Source organism: Copadichromis virginalis, linkage group LG4, assembly GCF_057382275.1.
Source record: "Copadichromis virginalis isolate Kocher_CV1m ecotype Utaka linkage group LG4, C_Virginalis_male_GT1.1, whole genome shotgun sequence".
NCBI lineage: Eukaryota > Metazoa > Chordata > Actinopteri > Cichliformes > Cichlidae > Copadichromis > Copadichromis virginalis.
Window position 1 is genome coordinate 5,285,320 of NC_140621.1, and position 17,587 is coordinate 5,302,906.

Below are 17,587 nucleotides of genomic sequence, written 5' to 3' on the forward strand. Positions count from 1 at the left end.
GAGAGACAGAATGTGAAAAAAAAATCCATGAATCCACATGGTAGGATTTGTAAAGAATTTATTTGTAAATCAGGGTGGAAAATAAGTATTTGGTCAATAACAAAAATACAACTCAATACTTTGTAACATAACCTTTGTTGGCAATAACAGAGGTCAAACGTTTACTATAGGTCTTTACCAGGTTTGCACACACAGTAGCTGGTATTTTGGCCAAGTCCTCCATGCAGATCTTCTCGAGAGCAGTGATGTTTTGGGGCTGTCGCCGAGCAACACGGACTTTCAACTCCCGCCACAGATTTTCTATGGGGTTGAGGTCTGGAGACTGGCTAGGCCACTCCAGGACTTTCAAATGCTTCTTACGGAGCCACTCCTTTGTTGCCCGGGCGGTGTGTTTTGGATCATTTCTTTACTACCACAATTCTCCAAAATCCTAGAAAACCTGTTTAATAAACGATTAGACAAATTCTTAGATAAATATAAATTACTCTCTGACAGTCAATATGGATTCAGATCAAAAAGATCAACATCTCTGGCATTAATCGAATCAATTGAGGAGATTACGAATGCTATAGATCAGAAACAGTATGCAGCTGGAGTATTTCTGGATCTCAAGAAAGCATTCGACACAATCAATCATGACATATTAATTAATAAACTGGAACGGTACGGGATTAGGGGGGTTGTACTGCAATGGGTGAAAAATTATTTAAGTGACCGGAAACAATTTGTGAAGCTGGGTGTCCATTCCTCATCATGCTTGGACATTGCTTGTGGTGTTCCACAAGGCTCTGTACTGGGTCCAAAATTATTTATTATTTATATAAATGATATTTGTAAGGCATCTGATATATTAAAATTAGTATTATTTGCAGATGACACAAATATTTTTTGTTCTGGGGGGAATCTAAAGGAGCTGCTGGATACAATTACTTCAGAAATGTGCAAAATTAAAAAATGGTTTAACAGGAACAAACTATCGCTAAATCTAAGTAAAACTAAAATTATCTTATTTGGGAATTCCCTTAGAAATGCACAAGTGCAGATTCATGTAGATGGTGTGGAAATTGAAAGAGTACTTGAACATAAGTTTCTTGGTGTGATTATAGATGATAAATTAAACTGGAAGTCTCATATAAATCATATACATAACAAAATTTCAAGAAGTGTCTCAATCTTGAGTAAAGTAAAACACATTCTGGACCACAAATCACTCCACATTCTCTATTGTTCCCTGATTGCACCGTATTTGAATTACTGTGCAGAGGTTTGGGGCAATACTTACAAATGTTCGCTATCATCAATCTTTATATTACAAAAAAGGGCCATAAGGATAATCCATAAAACTGGTTACAGAGATCATACAAATCCACTATTCTTAAAATCAAAAATTCTAAAATTCACAGATCTGGTTCATTTTCTCACAGCACAAATTATATATAAAGCAAGAAATAACCTGCTTCCTGACAATATTCTAAAAATGTTTTCTAAAAGGGAACGGGGATACAATTTGAGGGGGGAATTAAATTTAAAACATCCTCGTATCCGTACAACATTAAAAAGTTTTTGCATCTCTGTGTGTGGAGTGAAGCTGTGGAACAGACTAAGTAAAGATATGAAGCAATGTCCAAGCATGGCGCAGTTTAAAAAGCGGTTTAAGGAGACTGTTTTTACAGGGTATAGGGAAAAGGTAGAGATTTGATAGGATGTTCTTGTCTAATATTTTCATGTGTGTGCGCATGCACGGGTTTGTTGGTATGGGTATATATATATAATTGTAGGCTGTGTATCCTTGAGGTGTTAATGGGGTTATTGAAAATGTGTATATGTGCGTATGTGTGTATATACGTATGTATGGATAGATAGAAACATATATGTGTATATATTTAAAAATAAATAAATAAAATAAAATAAATTACACATAACATATAATGTAATTGCAAGGAGGTATTTCTGTAGTCTATTGATACTAGATAGTGGAAAAGGGGTGGGATTAAATAAGCTTATGCTTCTTCCTGCTCCTTTTTGAACATGGACGTTATTTGGAGTTGTGGTTGCTCGTTTTCCTTTTGTTTGCTTTGTTCATTTGTCTCTTTTAATTCTATTTTTTTTAATACTTTTTCAACATGTTCAAAATAAAGATTCAATCAATCAATCAATCAATTGTCATGTTGGAAGACCCAGCCTCGTTTCATCTTCAAAGTTCTCACTGATGGAAGGAGGTTTTGGCTCAAAATCTCACGATACATGGCCCCATTCATTCTGTCCTTAACACGGATCAGTCGTCCTGTCCCCTTGGCAGAAAAACAGCCCCATAGCATGATGTTTCCACCCCCATGCTTCACAGTAGGTATGGTGTTCTTGGGATGCAACTCAGTATCCTTCTTCCTCCAAACACGACGAGTTGAGTTTATACCAAAAAGTTCTACTTTGGTTTCATCTGACCACATGACATTCTCCCAATCCTCTGCTGTATCATCCATGTGCTCTCTGGCAAACTTCAGACGGGCCTGGACATGCACTGGCTTCAGCAGCGGAACACGTCTGGCACTGCGGGATTTGATTCCCTGCCGTTGTAGTGTGTTACTGATGGTGACCTTTGTTACTTTGGTCCCAGCTCTCTGCAGGTCATCACCAGGTCCCCCCCGTGTGGTTCTGGGATCTTTGCTCACTGTTCTCATGATCATTTTGACCCCACGGGATGAGATCTTGCGTGGAGCCCCAGATCGAGGGAGATTATCAGTGGTCTTGTATGTCTTCCATTTTCTGATGATTGCTCCCACAGTTGATTTTTTCACACCAAGCTGCTTGCCTATTGTAGATTCACTCTTCCCAGTCTGGTGCAGGTCTACAATACTTTTCCTGGTGTCCTTCGAAAGCTCTTTGGTCTTGGCCATGGCGGAGTTTGGAGTCTGACTGTTTGAGGCTGTGGACAGGTGTCTTTTATACAGATGATGAGTTCAAACAGGTGCCATTCATACAGGTAACGAGTGGGGGACAGAAAAGCTTCTTACAGAAGACGTTACAGGTCTGTGAGAGCCAGAGATTTTCCTTGTTTGAGGTGACCAAATACTTATTTTCCACCCTGATTTACGAATAAATTCTTTACAAATCCTACCATGTGGATTCATGGATTTTTTTTTTCACCTTCTGTCTCTCACAGTTGAAGTGTACTTCTGGTGCAAATTACTGACCTCTGTCATCATTTTAAGTGGGGGAACTTGCACAATCGGTGGCTGACTAAATACTTTTTTGCCCCACTGTATATACTATCTTGATAAACCGAGCAGATATTTGAAGTTTACACAGCTACATCCTCGCCTGCAAATATCTTAAAAGTTTATTTTGTGACCCAGAAAAAGTAATATTTTTTAGCCGCGCTCCTCCGCCATTGCCGCGTTTGAGTTTTGGACGGAATGCATTCTGGGATATTTAGCTGTACCAAGTCCACACAAGTCACCACCGATGCATGCTCAATAAAATGGGCGGAGCGAGAACAAATCAGGGAATTTTTCGCGTTCTCGGCTTGATGCGTACTTCGAATTGGAACAGTACTTGGTCTCTGACTGATGACGTATCATGAGTACATGAGAACACAAGTACGCATATTGAGAAAGGCCCAATATATTTAAGTGGATAAAAGGTAACTATAGTTAGAACCACAGGACAGCTTAAAGTCAGGAGCTGGGAGTCAAATGAGGTAAAAAAAAATCTATTTGCATTTAAAACAGTCTTTGATGATAGAGGCAACCCCGTCTCCCATCCCAGACAACCTGGGCTGTTCCAGCAAAGGTGCCACTTCACCAGCGTGAAGCTGTGTCTCAGTTAGGAACATAACGTCCAGCTTATTACTTCCCCTCCTATACTGTTGCCATTGCGACGAATAAAACTGTAATGGGTGAGCATACTCCGATAACATCGGGTAAACTGGAAGAAGGCAACGCTATTTGGCGGCAGAAAAAAGGTCTAAACAGCCGTGATCGCTAGTGGCAAGGACCCGCCGCATCCAAGTTCTGACTCGCGTGTGCTTCACAGATTGCACGCCATGTATACGTCCACTTTTTCAGCGCTTCCTTTCTAAAGGATTCCAGGGTGGATCACGTTGATGCATTTTATCTGGTACCGATGCCAGAGGCGGCAGGACTCCTCCAGATCGCTCACTAACGCAGGGGAGCATCAGCAGTGAGTCACGGATATTAAGAAGCGTCTGTTGCTTATACACCAACAAGGAGTGCATTTTTAAAGCTAGCAGGTACAGCACTATGAACACAATACATAAACATTTCAGAACTAAGAGACGGCATGCTGGCGCCATCTTGACCAGGCTTAAGACAGCAGGCTAACACATATAAAAAAACAAACAAACAAATTAACCGATGCACACAGCTACAGAAATGGAAGAATCAGAAGAAAGCATGTTGCTAGGACTGATCGGAGGCAAATTTCATTTCAAAAGACTACCCGACGGAAGCCTTGAAAAAAAGCTTGGTTTTGTGCAAACTGTGCAAAAAGGAGTTGGCATACCACCGAAGCACTTCAACCTTACACCGCCATCTAAATGCAAGGCAGTGAGCACAGAAACTGTGGGAGCTGTTGGCGCTAGCAGTTCGAGTACCAACAAAAGGTGTCAACAGCCCAAACATGATGAAATTACTGTTTTAAGGACCAAAATTAGTAAGTCAACACAGGACAAACTTACAAATTCTCTAGCAAAATGGATTGCTCGGGACTGTAGACTACTATCAGTGGTAGGGGGTTGGAAAATGTGCTACAGATTTAGATGAGGAAGCCCTGTGTAAAAGGGCCCTGAGTTTGTGCAGAGCAAAAGCCACCATCAGTGAGACAGACTTCCCGCTACAGTGGTGGTCCAGTTGATCAGTGAATCACCCACAGCTGTCTGTCCTGCCCTACAAGTATTCGATTAGTCCTGCCGCTTCTGTCCCATGTGAGAGACTGTTCTCACCTGCAGGTCACACAGTAACAAAAAAGAGAGCTGTGAACAGGCTAGTTTGTCTAAGTAACTGGCTGCAAGAGACAGACATTAAATAAGAATGGAGGTAATGTGCATCCATTGTTTTTTTTTTTTTTTACTAAAATGTTTAATAATCACACTGTTTTAGCCAAATGTACAGAATAATGTTGGCTCAGAGTTTAAAGGTGAAGCTGTTCAAATAACCTTTTATGTTTCTGCCTTATTTTTTTTAGGATGAAAAACTGCACTTTATGTTGAAATATTTATTACTATTATTTAAAGACGAATATTAAAATTTACTTAAAGTACATTAATCCTAACAATAGAAAGATACCCTGGGTATGTTGATCTCACTTTGTAGTATAGGGCCCAGAAATGTATGACGTTGACACACAGAATAGGGGTCTAGTCACACCAGCTCTTAAAAAGTGAGAAATGTTGATCAGATATTGATGAAGGGGCAAGGCAGCAACCAGCAGTTGGGGCGGAACCACATCTAATATTACTAAATCTCAAAAGCTAAAAAAAACATAACTCAAGAGGTGTTTAACTATTTTCATTTTTTTTAGCCACACTGAAATGATTCCATGTTTGTTGAAAACACATGCTTTATTTCCCATATGGATAAATGTATTGCTTATCCAATAATGCCACTACTTAGATTGACCTTTGGCCTCATAGTACTTATTTGTTGCTTTGTAGTCATTATACTTGATTAGTCAAAATGATCTGTGTTTGCATACACCTCATTTCTTCCACAGGACAACTTCTGTACTGTCCAAGCTGCTGTTTGCTTTGCCCAACTCTCCTCTGCAGTATCCAATCCAAGGTTACACAGTACAGCCCTTGTCCTCCTCTGTCATACCAGGTGAGACATGAAGAAATACATAGGTAATGAGTAATAAAAGAGATCACGCCAAATAAGGCACTGCAGCATGTCATATATTATCAAACACAATTTCAGGGTAGAGCTACCATGGTTACAGACAGGAAGGTGGATCTCGATTTTCACATGTTCAGTCACTTCCTTGATCATTTGCCTTTTTAATTTATAAGGTCAATATAACCACTGACGTATCTATTTCTTTCCATCATGGGATGCTGTCACAGTGTGGTCATTTTAATTTTAGGTTTACAGCTGCATGCAGGAAAAAGAAGCAGCTACAAGGTTAGTGTCATAAAACAGTTCAGCTTGATAGGCAAATCTCACCAAACTCTGTTAGAATAATAGAGGTGCAAGATGGGTATCAAATATTTCTCCAAAGGTAGGTCTGTATGTTTCATTTAAAAAAACAGTGAACTTCAAGGCTGCCACTGTAGTATTTCTGCTTGGTGAAACTTTAAATTTCCTCAAGTATGACTACTTGGAGTACTTTTTAGTTTATTCAGATTTTTCTATTCTAGGTGGTCTTAAAAGTCTCTAAAGGTATCCTGACCACAGATATTCCACCAGCAGAGGTCACAGTCGAAGGTGAGATTGCACTTCTCATCAGTTTATATACAAATTGGTGACAAAAAAAGCTAGAACTCCTATACTAAACAAATCTGTTATTTTGTGGAGGTTAATTTGTTGGCTTGATTTGTGTCTGATATATATCTTAAAAGGATGGGTCACTGCAAATCAGGAATAAATATGTTCTGAGTCATTAACTTTATTGTATGGTAGAACATTTATGTCCTGAAAGTATGAATAGGGCATGGAGGGGTCACTGCATGATATGATGGGTTTGATATGTTATGACATTCACAATCAAACTTCAATCTAAAGAAGACACTGGAATGAAATGTTGTGAAATTGTAATTCACAGGTTCTGGTGAGAAAGAATTGATAATCAAGTCCAGGAGCCTGGAGCTGCTCAATGACGTGCTGGTCAAAGTGTCCTATACTAGCACAGTCTACCATATCAACACTGGAGACCTTGGTCTGCATTGTCTGGGAACTCAGAGTCTTGTCTTTTAAGCCCAAATCTTCTTTTTAGTGTACAATAAGTATTTTTTCTTTTTCTTTTTTAGTAACTTTCCAGTTTGAAAACCATGAAGCTGTGTTCGCTATTGCCATCAAGCAGCCTCATGTACCAGTCCTGTATGACATGGGGACAGGTAGGAATCTATTTTTCAAACAAGGGTATTAAAAAAGAGAGAGAGAGAAATGCAGGAAAACCATGAATTTTATGAAGGTTCTTTCACAGTATATGCCAACCCAATTTGTCTGGGAAGGTTCTCAGTCATCCAGGTCATCGTAGTCAAAGGAGCTTGCAAAGAAAAGCGTCTGGACTTCTTTAAGTTACTTGAAGACGTTTCACCTCTCATCTGAGAAGCTTCTTCAGTTCTAAGGTCAAATGGTGGAGAGTCCCAGATATAAACCTAGTGGGAGTATCCCCCCACAGAGGGACAAAAGGACCCCCTGATGATCCTCTAATCGCCTGAGCCAAGGTGTGAAACTGGGTGTGGGTCCCAATCAACCAGAGTTTAAGGTGTGTTCATTGTGAAACCTGGCCCCACCTTATCATGCGAATTCCTGAGATCAGATGGCCCAGGATGTGACTGGGCGTTAAGGCGTCTGGGAAGGGATCTCAAAACTGGATTATAGATGGCAGAGAGTTGGTGTCGTAAACCACCACCTCTGTTCAAAGATGGTCGCTCACAGTGGACATAGATGGCTTCTTTCACTCCTCTTTCAAACCATCTGTCCTCTCTGTCCAAAATGTGAACATTGGCATCCTCAAAGGAGTGTCCTTTATCCTTAAGATGCAGATCATCATCAATCATCTCCCAGACTACACAAGACAACAGACACCCAGGTTAGGTTTATTCTCCACCTCTCCTATGTCTCTCCCCCACCTGCAGAGTGCACTCCTGCAAGGATGGAACAACCTCCCCGCCAGTTGGAGAGCCCCCCAGTTAGGCCGATGCACAAGAGGCCCCCTGCGCCAGGGCTGAGCCCCCGTGTGTTGTACAATCTCACCAGGTCTAACCTGGGTCTCTTTCGGGTCTCCATCCATCCATCCCATCCCATAGCGGCGCTGGGTCATGGGGGCAGCAGCCTAAGCAGTGAACCCCAGACCTCCCTCTCCCTGGTCACATCCTCTAGCTTGCTAAGGGAGCGGCTAGCCACCCTTAGCAAGCTCATTTCTGTCGCTTGGATCTGCTCAACAATGTTCTCAAACGAAGTCAGCAGCGCTCCATCCGCACTATACACAGTGCAGGTAGAGCACTGCCTTCCCCTCCTGAGTCGCCAGAAGGTTTGCCAGAATCTCTTCAAGACAGTCCAAAAGTCTTTTTCCATGGCCGCTCTGAACTGCTCTCACACTCAGGTTTTTTGCTTCACCCACTGCTCAAGCCGCGTTCCGCTTGGCCTTTCAGGGTCCTCCGGAGTCCCACAGGCTAACCAAGCCCGACACAACTCATTCTTCAGCCTGGTGGCTCCCTTCACCTCTGGTGTCCACCATTTGGTTCGGGGGTTACCACAACAACATGCAACAACGACCTTGCTGCAGCACTTCAGTGTAGTGGCTTCAGCAATGAAAAGTTTGGTGTTCAATTTGCACAGTTTGCACAAAACTCATTCTACTCTGTAGCAGATGATCTGTCTTATTTTCTTGAAACATTTCTTTCCTTCTGTCTGTCAGATATCAGCTCTCAAGTTACCATCGCCACAAAGACCTTCCTGCGGTACGAACAGCTGAAGGTCTTGTTGGACAGTATCCGAAAATTCTATAGCACCATAAAAGTTATTGTTGCAGATGACAACTTTGAACCAGAGCACATTACCGGAGAAAACATCCAACATTACATCATGCCTCCAGCACAGGTATGCATAGACATTTAGAACTTAAGATTGTGTGTTTTGTGGGTTTTTTTTATTCACACTCAGTTTTATCAGACATCTTGGACAGAGCAGTATAATTATTGAAGGATTTATTAAAAAATATAGGATTTTATGCTTTTTTCTTTTCTAGAATTAGACTTTAAATCACTCATCCCCTAAATATAAGAAGAGTGGAGAGGAAATGCTCAGTGCATCACATGAAATCCTCCAGTAGTCTGAGGGTAGTGAAGTGTGCCTTCATCCAGCCCTACGAGTAAGCTTTTAGAAGAAACGTTTTGCAGCTTTTAAGATTAGACTCCAGAGTTTTGGATTAGTGATTTTAGGAACTTTCAGAACAATCTGATAATATTGAATTACAATAGTCCAGTCTAGAAGTAATGCATGTCACAAGTGACTACTTACAGCTCAGAGGGTAAAGGACCATTAAAACAGACTGTAAAAGATGTTTTCATCCTCAGGGCTGGTTTGCAGGCAGAAATCTGGCTGTTTCCCAGGTAACCACCAAGTACTTCCTGTGGGTGGATGATGACTTCTTGTTTACAGAGAAGACAAAGATAGAGAAGCTTGTGGAGGTGATGGAGGCGGTCCCTGAACTGGATGTGGTGAGAATGAAATAGCTCATGTTATCTGATTATGTTTTCTTCTTTAAATAGAACACTAACTGATCTATGTACATAAAATATATATATCCATTTCTGTTAACAGTTGTAAGCCCCCCCCCCTCAAATTTGCTGATCATTTTCATCACTAATGTGATCTAGGTTCCTGCAGAATTCTGCGTTTTTGTCAGATTTTTTTTTCTTCTTTAGCTAAATCAGATGTTTAGTTCCATCATCTGATCTGTCTGCTAAACCGCTCATCTTCTTTGCTCTCTTTTTATGCTCAATAAAAGAAGCAATTAGCAAGTGGAACCTCAAAATTTAGGAAAGATGAGGATCTTCTGATTTAATCAAAAACTTGTTATTTATGTAGCCATTTTAAACAGAGGCAGCTACTTACGTAAACACACCACTACATCATCCAGTAAGTGCTAAAGTCTTCTCTGTAAATTCCCCAGTTGTACATTGGAATTTTTTATGGTTTTATTTTCTAACTGGTGATGTACACAGCTGTAAAACGTTATAAGTTGTGTCAGAAAAGCAAAGAACAATTTCACTGAAGAGCTCTGCCCGTTGTCAACCTGAATTTGTAAATGCGGTTGTGGGTCCTCTGTGTGATTCATCAGCAACAACAGAAGGAAACTATTTCCATTACACTGATCCATCACATCATAGAGCCAATGGAATGCAATGTCTTCCACTTAGCAGAGAATCTTATTTTCTTTCAAGATACAGCTGTAGGAAACTTAAATAAAAACCTTTTATTTAGTAGAATATGCTAAATTCACAATCTGAAGGCCAACTCTACCAGAGAACGTCAGGAGAAGTTTAAACGATCAGCTCAGTACTTTCAATAAGTGCTTCAGGATCGAAATCCTCTCTTTTTACATTTAAAAAATATATATCTGTACTTTCCCAACCAGATTTTTGGAAATAGAAAGTCAGTTTTCTGTATTGAAGTGTATTTGTGATTAGTCACAAAAACACATAGCCCAAGAAGAAAAAATGTTCCCCCAAAGGTTCTTTAAACTCTGAAACAACTTGAAACTAAGATAAAGAATAAAAACAGCGAGGGATCATCATCATCATCATCAACAACTTTATTTATAAAGCACTTTAAAACAACCGCAGCTGACACAAAGTGCTGTACACTGGAACTGTAAAATAAAATTACATGAGATATAAGTAAAAACCAAATAAAAGAAGAGTGAAATCATTAATTAAATAACTACTTCAATTAAAAGAGAAACTAAGTCTCACTGAGGTTAAAAGCCAAGGAATAAAAGTGGGTTTTAAGACGTGATTTAAAAGTGGACAGTGAAGGGGCCTCTCTAATGTGCAAGGGCAAATTATTCCATAATTTTGGAGCCACAATAGAGAAGGTCCTGTCCCCTCTGAGTTTCCTCCTGGATCTCGGTACCTCCAGGAGCAGCTGGTCACCTGACCTGAGAGACCGACAGGTAGGGATGGGTATCGTTTAGGTTTTATCCGATACCGGTGCCAAACCGGTACTTTTGAAACGGTGCCGGTGCTTAAACGGTGCTCAAACCGGTGCTTAAAGAATAGAGAACACAAAATTGGTCCAAAAACCTCTCATGTTGTTTTTTTGTAAAAAGATAACAATGTTAGCCTTTCCTGCAGCTATGGGGCATATATGGTATCACTCTTGGCTAGAAGCAGTGCTTAAACAATGGAAAAAACACAAACTTTGTCCAAAATCCTCTCATGTTTAACTGTTTCCCACTTTTTCTTTGGTCATTTTAGCCTTTTTGGCCAGGGTGAAGGGAGTATCTGCCATCAAACAAGAAGACAGCCGCATGTAGCTATGATGATGTTTGCTAGTTCACCTTACATGCATTAATGTAATAACGTGGTTAGCCTACTCAACGTAAATTACACACAAACAACATTAAGCTACTCACGCAGAGAAGAACGGCTGCTGCTGCATCATCATCCTCATCATTTCTGCTACACTGGCAGGGCTAGGGGCCAGGACTCTACTCTTTGGGTTTTTGGGGGATGTTGCATAACAGGCACCACACCCGCAGTAGATGTGCACGGTGTGAGGTCTTGCAGCAAGCTATCAAATACGGCGCATTTCTGGGCTTTTAAAAAAAACGCTATGCGTCGCCAGGTGTTTCATCGGATTCTTGGTGTTACCTCCTTTGACAGTATCACAGTATCAGCTTAAAGCACTTGTTGCAGGCTGCTGAGTTTGCATATTTTGCTGTGAAGTACAGCCAGACTTTTGACCGCTTTGCCTTGGGCATTTTAATCTGTAGCTCTGCTCTAAAAGAACGTACGTACCTGGACCCGCCTACTATACTCGGAAACGTAAAATGATTGGCTAGAATCTACAGGGAGTGCAGAATTATTAGGCAAATGAGTATTTTGTCCACTTCATCCTCTTCATGCATGTTGTCTTACTCCAAGCTGTATAGGCTCGAAAGCCTACTACCAATTAAGCATATTAGGTGATGTGCATCTCTGTAATGAGAAGGGGTGTGGTCTAATGACATCAACACCCTATATCAGGTGTGCATAATTATTAGGCAACGTCCTTTCCTTTGGCAAAATGGGTCAAAAGAAGGACTTGACAGGCTCAGAAAAGTAAAAAAATAGTGAGATATCTTGCAGAGGGATGCAGCAGTCTCAAAATTGCAAAGCTTCTGAAGCGTGATCATCGAACAATCAAGCGTTTCATTCAAAATAGTCAACAGGGTCGCAAGAAGCGTGTGGACAAACCAAGGCGCCAAATAACTGCCCATGAACTGAGAAAAGTCAAGCGTGCAGCTGCCAAGATGCCACTCGCCACCAGTTTGGCCATATTTCAGAGCTGCAACATCACTGGAGTGCCCAAAAGCACAAGGTGTGCAATACTCAGAGACATGGCCAAGGTAAGAAAGGCTGAAAGACGACCACCACTGAACAAGACACACAAGCTGAAACGTCAAGACTGGGCCAAGAAATATCTCAAGACTGATTTTTCTAAGGTTTTATGGACTGATGAAATGAAAGTGAGTCTTGATGGGCCAGATGGATGGGCCCGTGGCTGGATTGGCAAAGGGCAGAGAGCTCCAGTCTGACTCAGACGCCAGCAAGGTGGAGGTGGAGTACTGGTTTGGGCTGGTATCATCAAAGATGAGCTTGTGGGGCCTTTTCGGGTTGAGGATGGAGTCAAGCTCAACTCCCAGTCCTACTGCCAGTTTCTGGAAGACACCTTCTTCAAGCAGTGGTACAGGAAGAAGTCTGCATCCTTCAAGAAAAACATGATTTTCATGCAGGACAATGCTCCATCACACGCGTCCAAGTACTCCACAGCGTGGCTGGCAAGAAAGGGTATAAAAGAAGAAAAACTAATGACATGGCCTCCTTGTTCACCTGATCTGAACCCCATTGAGAACCTGTGGTCCATCATCAAATGTGAGATTTACAAGGAGGGAAAACAGTCCACCTCTCTGAACAGTGTCTGGGAGGCTGTGGTTGCTGCTGCACGCAATGTTGATGGTGAACAGATCAAAACACTGACAGAATCCATGGATGGCAGGCTTTTGAGTGTCCTTGCAAAGAAAGGTGGCTATATTGGTCGCTGATTTGTTTTTCTTTTGTTTTTTGTTAATGGAAAATTGTATTTAGTAGTCAGTATAATCTTTTAGTGATATAAGTTTGCATATGGTAGAATACTGCATGTAGTTATTTGTATTAGGAAATATTCAACCATGTATACTTAGAGGCATATAATCAATTGTGTGTGATCTCTAACAGGCTGCAGGCTTGGTGTGCACTCCAGGAATGCACCCCCACGTCCTGGGAGCATGAGAGTTCGTACCTTGTTTTATTGTTTTACGGTAGGATTAACGTAGCTATGTCTGTTTTAGTTTAAGTGCTTCTTTACATATGGATGAACTGCTGGACTTCCTCACCATGTTATTTAGGGTGAGGGGGAGACTACCCTTTCCTGACCAAGGACGTACCTTTTGTGCTTTCATGACCCTTTGATCAGCAGGACACACACACACACACACACACACACACACACACACACACACACACACACACACTGAAGTATAAATAAAGACGGGGCAGTGCTCAGCGCGAGTCTCAGTCTGGAGGCTGCCCTTGCTAGCAAGAAGTTCTGTGTGTTTCTCTTCTCTGAGTCTTTACTGAAGAAGTGTTTTAGAATATTTTCCCTAACATTTTTGAATGTCAGAAATGTATATTTGTGAATGTGGAGATGTTATATTGGTGTCACTGGTAAAAATAAATGACTGAAATGGGTATATATTTGTTTTTTGTTAAGTTGCCTAATAATTATGCACAGTAATAGTCACCTGCACACACAGATATCCCCCTAAAATAGCTAAAACTAAAAACAAACTAAAAACTACTTCCAAAAACATTCAGCTTTGATATTAATGAGTTTTTTGGGTTCATTGAGAACATGGTTGTTGTTCAATAATAACATTATTCCTCAAAAATACAACTTGCCTAATAATTCTGCACTCCCTGTAAAGCGTATCACAGCTCAGGAAAAAAAAGCACCGAAATAAAGCACCGAAATGTGCGCTGCTTTTCGGTCTGGTTACTACCGTTTATGATGGCACCGGATACCGGTACCCATCCCTACCGACAGGGTGTGTGGAGATGAAGAAGCTCAGAGAGGTAAGGCGGGGCAAGACTGTGAAGGCATTTAAAAACAAATATAAGAATTTTAAAATTAACTCTAAAAGACACAGGCAGCCAGTGCAGAGAGGCTAGCACGGGGGTTATATGCTCTCTTTTTCGAGTTCCTGTTAGGAGTCGTGCAGCCGCATTTTGAACCAGCTGCAGACGTGAGAGCAATGACTGACTGACCCCAACATAAAGTGAGTTACAGTACTATTTTCAAAAGTAATTAGTTACTTAGTTAGTTTTTAAAAGCGTGATACACAACCTGAATAAAGCAATAGACCTTTCAGACCAATTCTATTTTTTCTGCATAATCCATCATATAAAATGTCATGAAATGAAAAATGATCTTTTTAAAAATTGTTTCATTAGTTTTAATCTTTCATCTCTAATCTCTTTAATATACAAGTAAAACACAGCAGAAAATAAATAAAATTAAAGACTCAGCAGCACTGAGTCCTGTCGCTCTTAAATCTATTTTAACCTGTTTAGCAGGAGTGGGGCTGGTTGAGGGTTTGCCCGTTGTCGCAGCAGTCATGTCAGTGGGGTGGTCCGGGGATTTCTCTGTGAATGTCACATTCCTGCGGCAGCATGCTCAGTGTTTGACAGATTTGAAGTTAAATTTTTCTCTGTAGAAAGAACGTTTCTTCCGACGCAGAGTAACAGCGGACGCTAATGGTTTTGTCACTTTTTACAGAATCAAACTCAAAGTAATGTCAGTACTTCCACACTTTAAACCCTGCATGGTCGTACTCTCCCCCGCACTCCATATTGTTCATTGTTAATCTGCACACGTCTGTTGCTTCCACGGACATGCATGCTCTTACGTCATTGTCATGAGACACTCTCACAAACAAAATCACAGTTTAGTAACGCAATAACGTGTTAATGACTTTTTTTGCAATAGTAATCCCTTACTTTACTCATTACTTGAAAAAAAGTAATCGGATTGGAGTAACATGTTACTGCCCATCTCTGTTCATGACAATATTTATAGCTCACTCTTCGGTTTCTCTTCTTTTTAGGTTGGTGGGTCAGTAAAAGAGAATCAGTTTTATTTCTCTCTTATCTATGAAGAAGGAGAAGAAACTGAAGGTGGCTGCTTATACAGGAAGTCTAATAAGAAATTACATTCAGTTCCTGGTTACCCACAATGCTTTTTGGCCAGTGGAGTGGTCAACTTCTTCCTGGCCCGTACAGATGCTGTACAGAGGGTGGGTTTTGACCCTAAGCTACAGCGGATAGCACATTCAGGTAGGTCCAGATCTCAGTTTGGTTTAAAAGTGACAATAAGGGGGGGCTTCCAGTTTTGCTGAGCTATGATAACAAAATGTTTTATTTTAAAATACTTGTTGTCTTTTTTAATCTAGAGTTCTTTATGGATGGCCTGGGCTATTTACTTGTTGCCACTTGTGGTGATGTATCCATTGACCATCAACATGTAGCCAGAAGTGCTCGTTATCGCAAGTTCAGAAATCCTAGAAAGGATGACTCAGAATTCAAATTGCAGCTTCATTTCTTCAAAAACCACCTCAAGTGCATCAAATATGGATAGAAGACCTTAAGAGAACATCGGTGAACTGGTTGTAGTTATATACTGCACTTTATTTTACTCAGAGCAATGCTTTCATAGATATTGCTTTGCCTGTAATTGTTAATGTTTCTCATAATACATTCTACTATACTGTATGCTATAATAAGAAGAATTCAAATTGGATATTTCCAAATATTCCGAATAAAACCAAATTCAATAAATGTTATGTTGTTGATGAAATAAGGACTTTGAAGTTTGGAAGTCACCATAGCATTTATGCTAGAACAAGTTATTGGTTACTCATTAAGTTATCGTTATAGTGAGTTATAGTTGTTGAGAAGTTATTGTTATAAAGTTACTGGTCACTTTCAGCAACAGGTAAAAACATTAGAGAAGAACATTAGGGGCTATAATTAATTTTCATAAGTTTTTAGTGAAAAATCTGTGCATCTCAACTGTTTTTTTTTGTACAATAACCTTTACATTAAACTACATAAAACATAAAAAAATTTAATAATATTAACGCCATGCAAAATGTATTTTCACATTATGAATGTGTTCCAGCTTATAGACCCTCATAGTGTGTCTTTGGGGAATCTTACAGTGGAGATTAATAAAATGAAGCCCTTTTCATGTGCACTGAATATACTGCCAGTGAGATTTCTAAATGAAGTTCGTGTATCTGTATAATTCTTCAAATAATTGTAACCTCTTCTGAGAAAAACCTCTCTTAAGTCCTTGGAAAATTTCACAGTTTTAGAGATTCCAAACTTCTCGTACGCTTTAAGAATGTAATAATTAGCTGTATATATAGAACACCTGGCTCTAGTATTCAAGTATTTAATGACTTCATAGAGGAAATGTTCTCTAAAACAAATCAAAAAGTTGTGTTTATCTGTGGTGATTTTAATATTGACCTGTTGAATCCGAAAAAGCATAAAATGACCGACGAATTCCTAAACACTATGTACAGTTTGAGTTTACATCCTAAAATAACCAGGCCTAGCAGAATTACACCACATTGTGCCACCTTACGTGACAATATTTTCACTAACAATATGGAAAACAACATTGTGAGCGGAATATTAATTAATGACATCAGTGATCACCTACCAGTTTTTGCAGTTCATGACACTAATTATAAAAAAAATCAGCATGAAGAACAACTGAGATACAGACGTGTAAGGACAGAAGAAACTATGAATGCATTTAAGAACGATCTATTAAATCAGGACTGGGACAATGTGTACAAAGAAACTGATATTGATATTACATATGGCATATTTTTAAGAATATTCATGGAGTTGTACGATAAAAACTGTCCAACAATAAAATACAACAGAAAGCACAAATATTCAGATAGACCATGGATCACTAAGGGTTTACAAAATGCATGTAAAAAGAAAAATACAATAAAATACAATAAAATACAATAAAACAAAGAACAAACAAACGGTATATATTAAAAAAATATGAACACAACTGGCCTGGTAAAGGCTTTGATCTGACTTCACTGGAGAGTTTTGGAAAAGGAGGGCATACCTTTTGAACTTTTGACTGTAATTTTACAACTTTATGTTTACTGATAAACATTTAGCTGCTTTAGGTACATAAATGTAATAGATTTTACAAAGGAATGATGGGAACATTTATGTTTTTTCCATTATCTGCTATAGAAATATAAAAAATATAGAAAGGAGAAAAAAGTTTTGTCTGAATAAAAAAAAAACCTATGATACTTTTTATTTTATATTTACAGGATAGTGTGGAACTGTTCACATACATATATATATGTATATATATATATATGTATATATATATGTATGTATATATATATATATATATATATATATATATATATATATATATATATATATATATGTATGTATGTATATATGCATGTATGTATATATATATATATATATATATATATATATATCAGGAAGGAAAAGGCCTGCGGGAATGGAAATGGAATTTTAATCTAAAGC

General features: G+C 39.5%; 1 protein-coding gene across 2 annotated transcripts in view; it reads left to right on the top strand.

Moving 5' to 3' along the window:
• Window positions 1–17,056, top strand: part of LOC146710645 (beta-1,4 N-acetylgalactosaminyltransferase 2-like) — a 42,629-nt gene extending 25,573 nt beyond the window's left edge. For both annotated transcript variants that reach the window (XM_085453247.1, XM_085453245.1), the window contains exons 4-12: window positions 5,731–5,837; window positions 6,100–6,137; window positions 6,374–6,440; window positions 6,778–6,891; window positions 6,983–7,069; window positions 8,599–8,780; window positions 9,257–9,400; window positions 15,091–15,319; window positions 15,436–17,056. In XM_085453247.1, the coding sequence (XP_085309373.1) occupies window positions 5,731–5,837; window positions 6,100–6,137; window positions 6,374–6,440; window positions 6,778–6,891; window positions 6,983–7,069; window positions 8,599–8,780; window positions 9,257–9,400; window positions 15,091–15,319; window positions 15,436–15,620 (1,153 nt within the window). In that variant the 3' untranslated portion in view covers window positions 15,621–17,056. The remainder of the gene's footprint in view (window positions 1–5,730; window positions 5,838–6,099; window positions 6,138–6,373; window positions 6,441–6,777; window positions 6,892–6,982; window positions 7,070–8,598; window positions 8,781–9,256; window positions 9,401–15,090; window positions 15,320–15,435) is intronic.
• The last annotated feature ends 531 nt before the right edge of the window (window positions 17,057–17,587 follow it).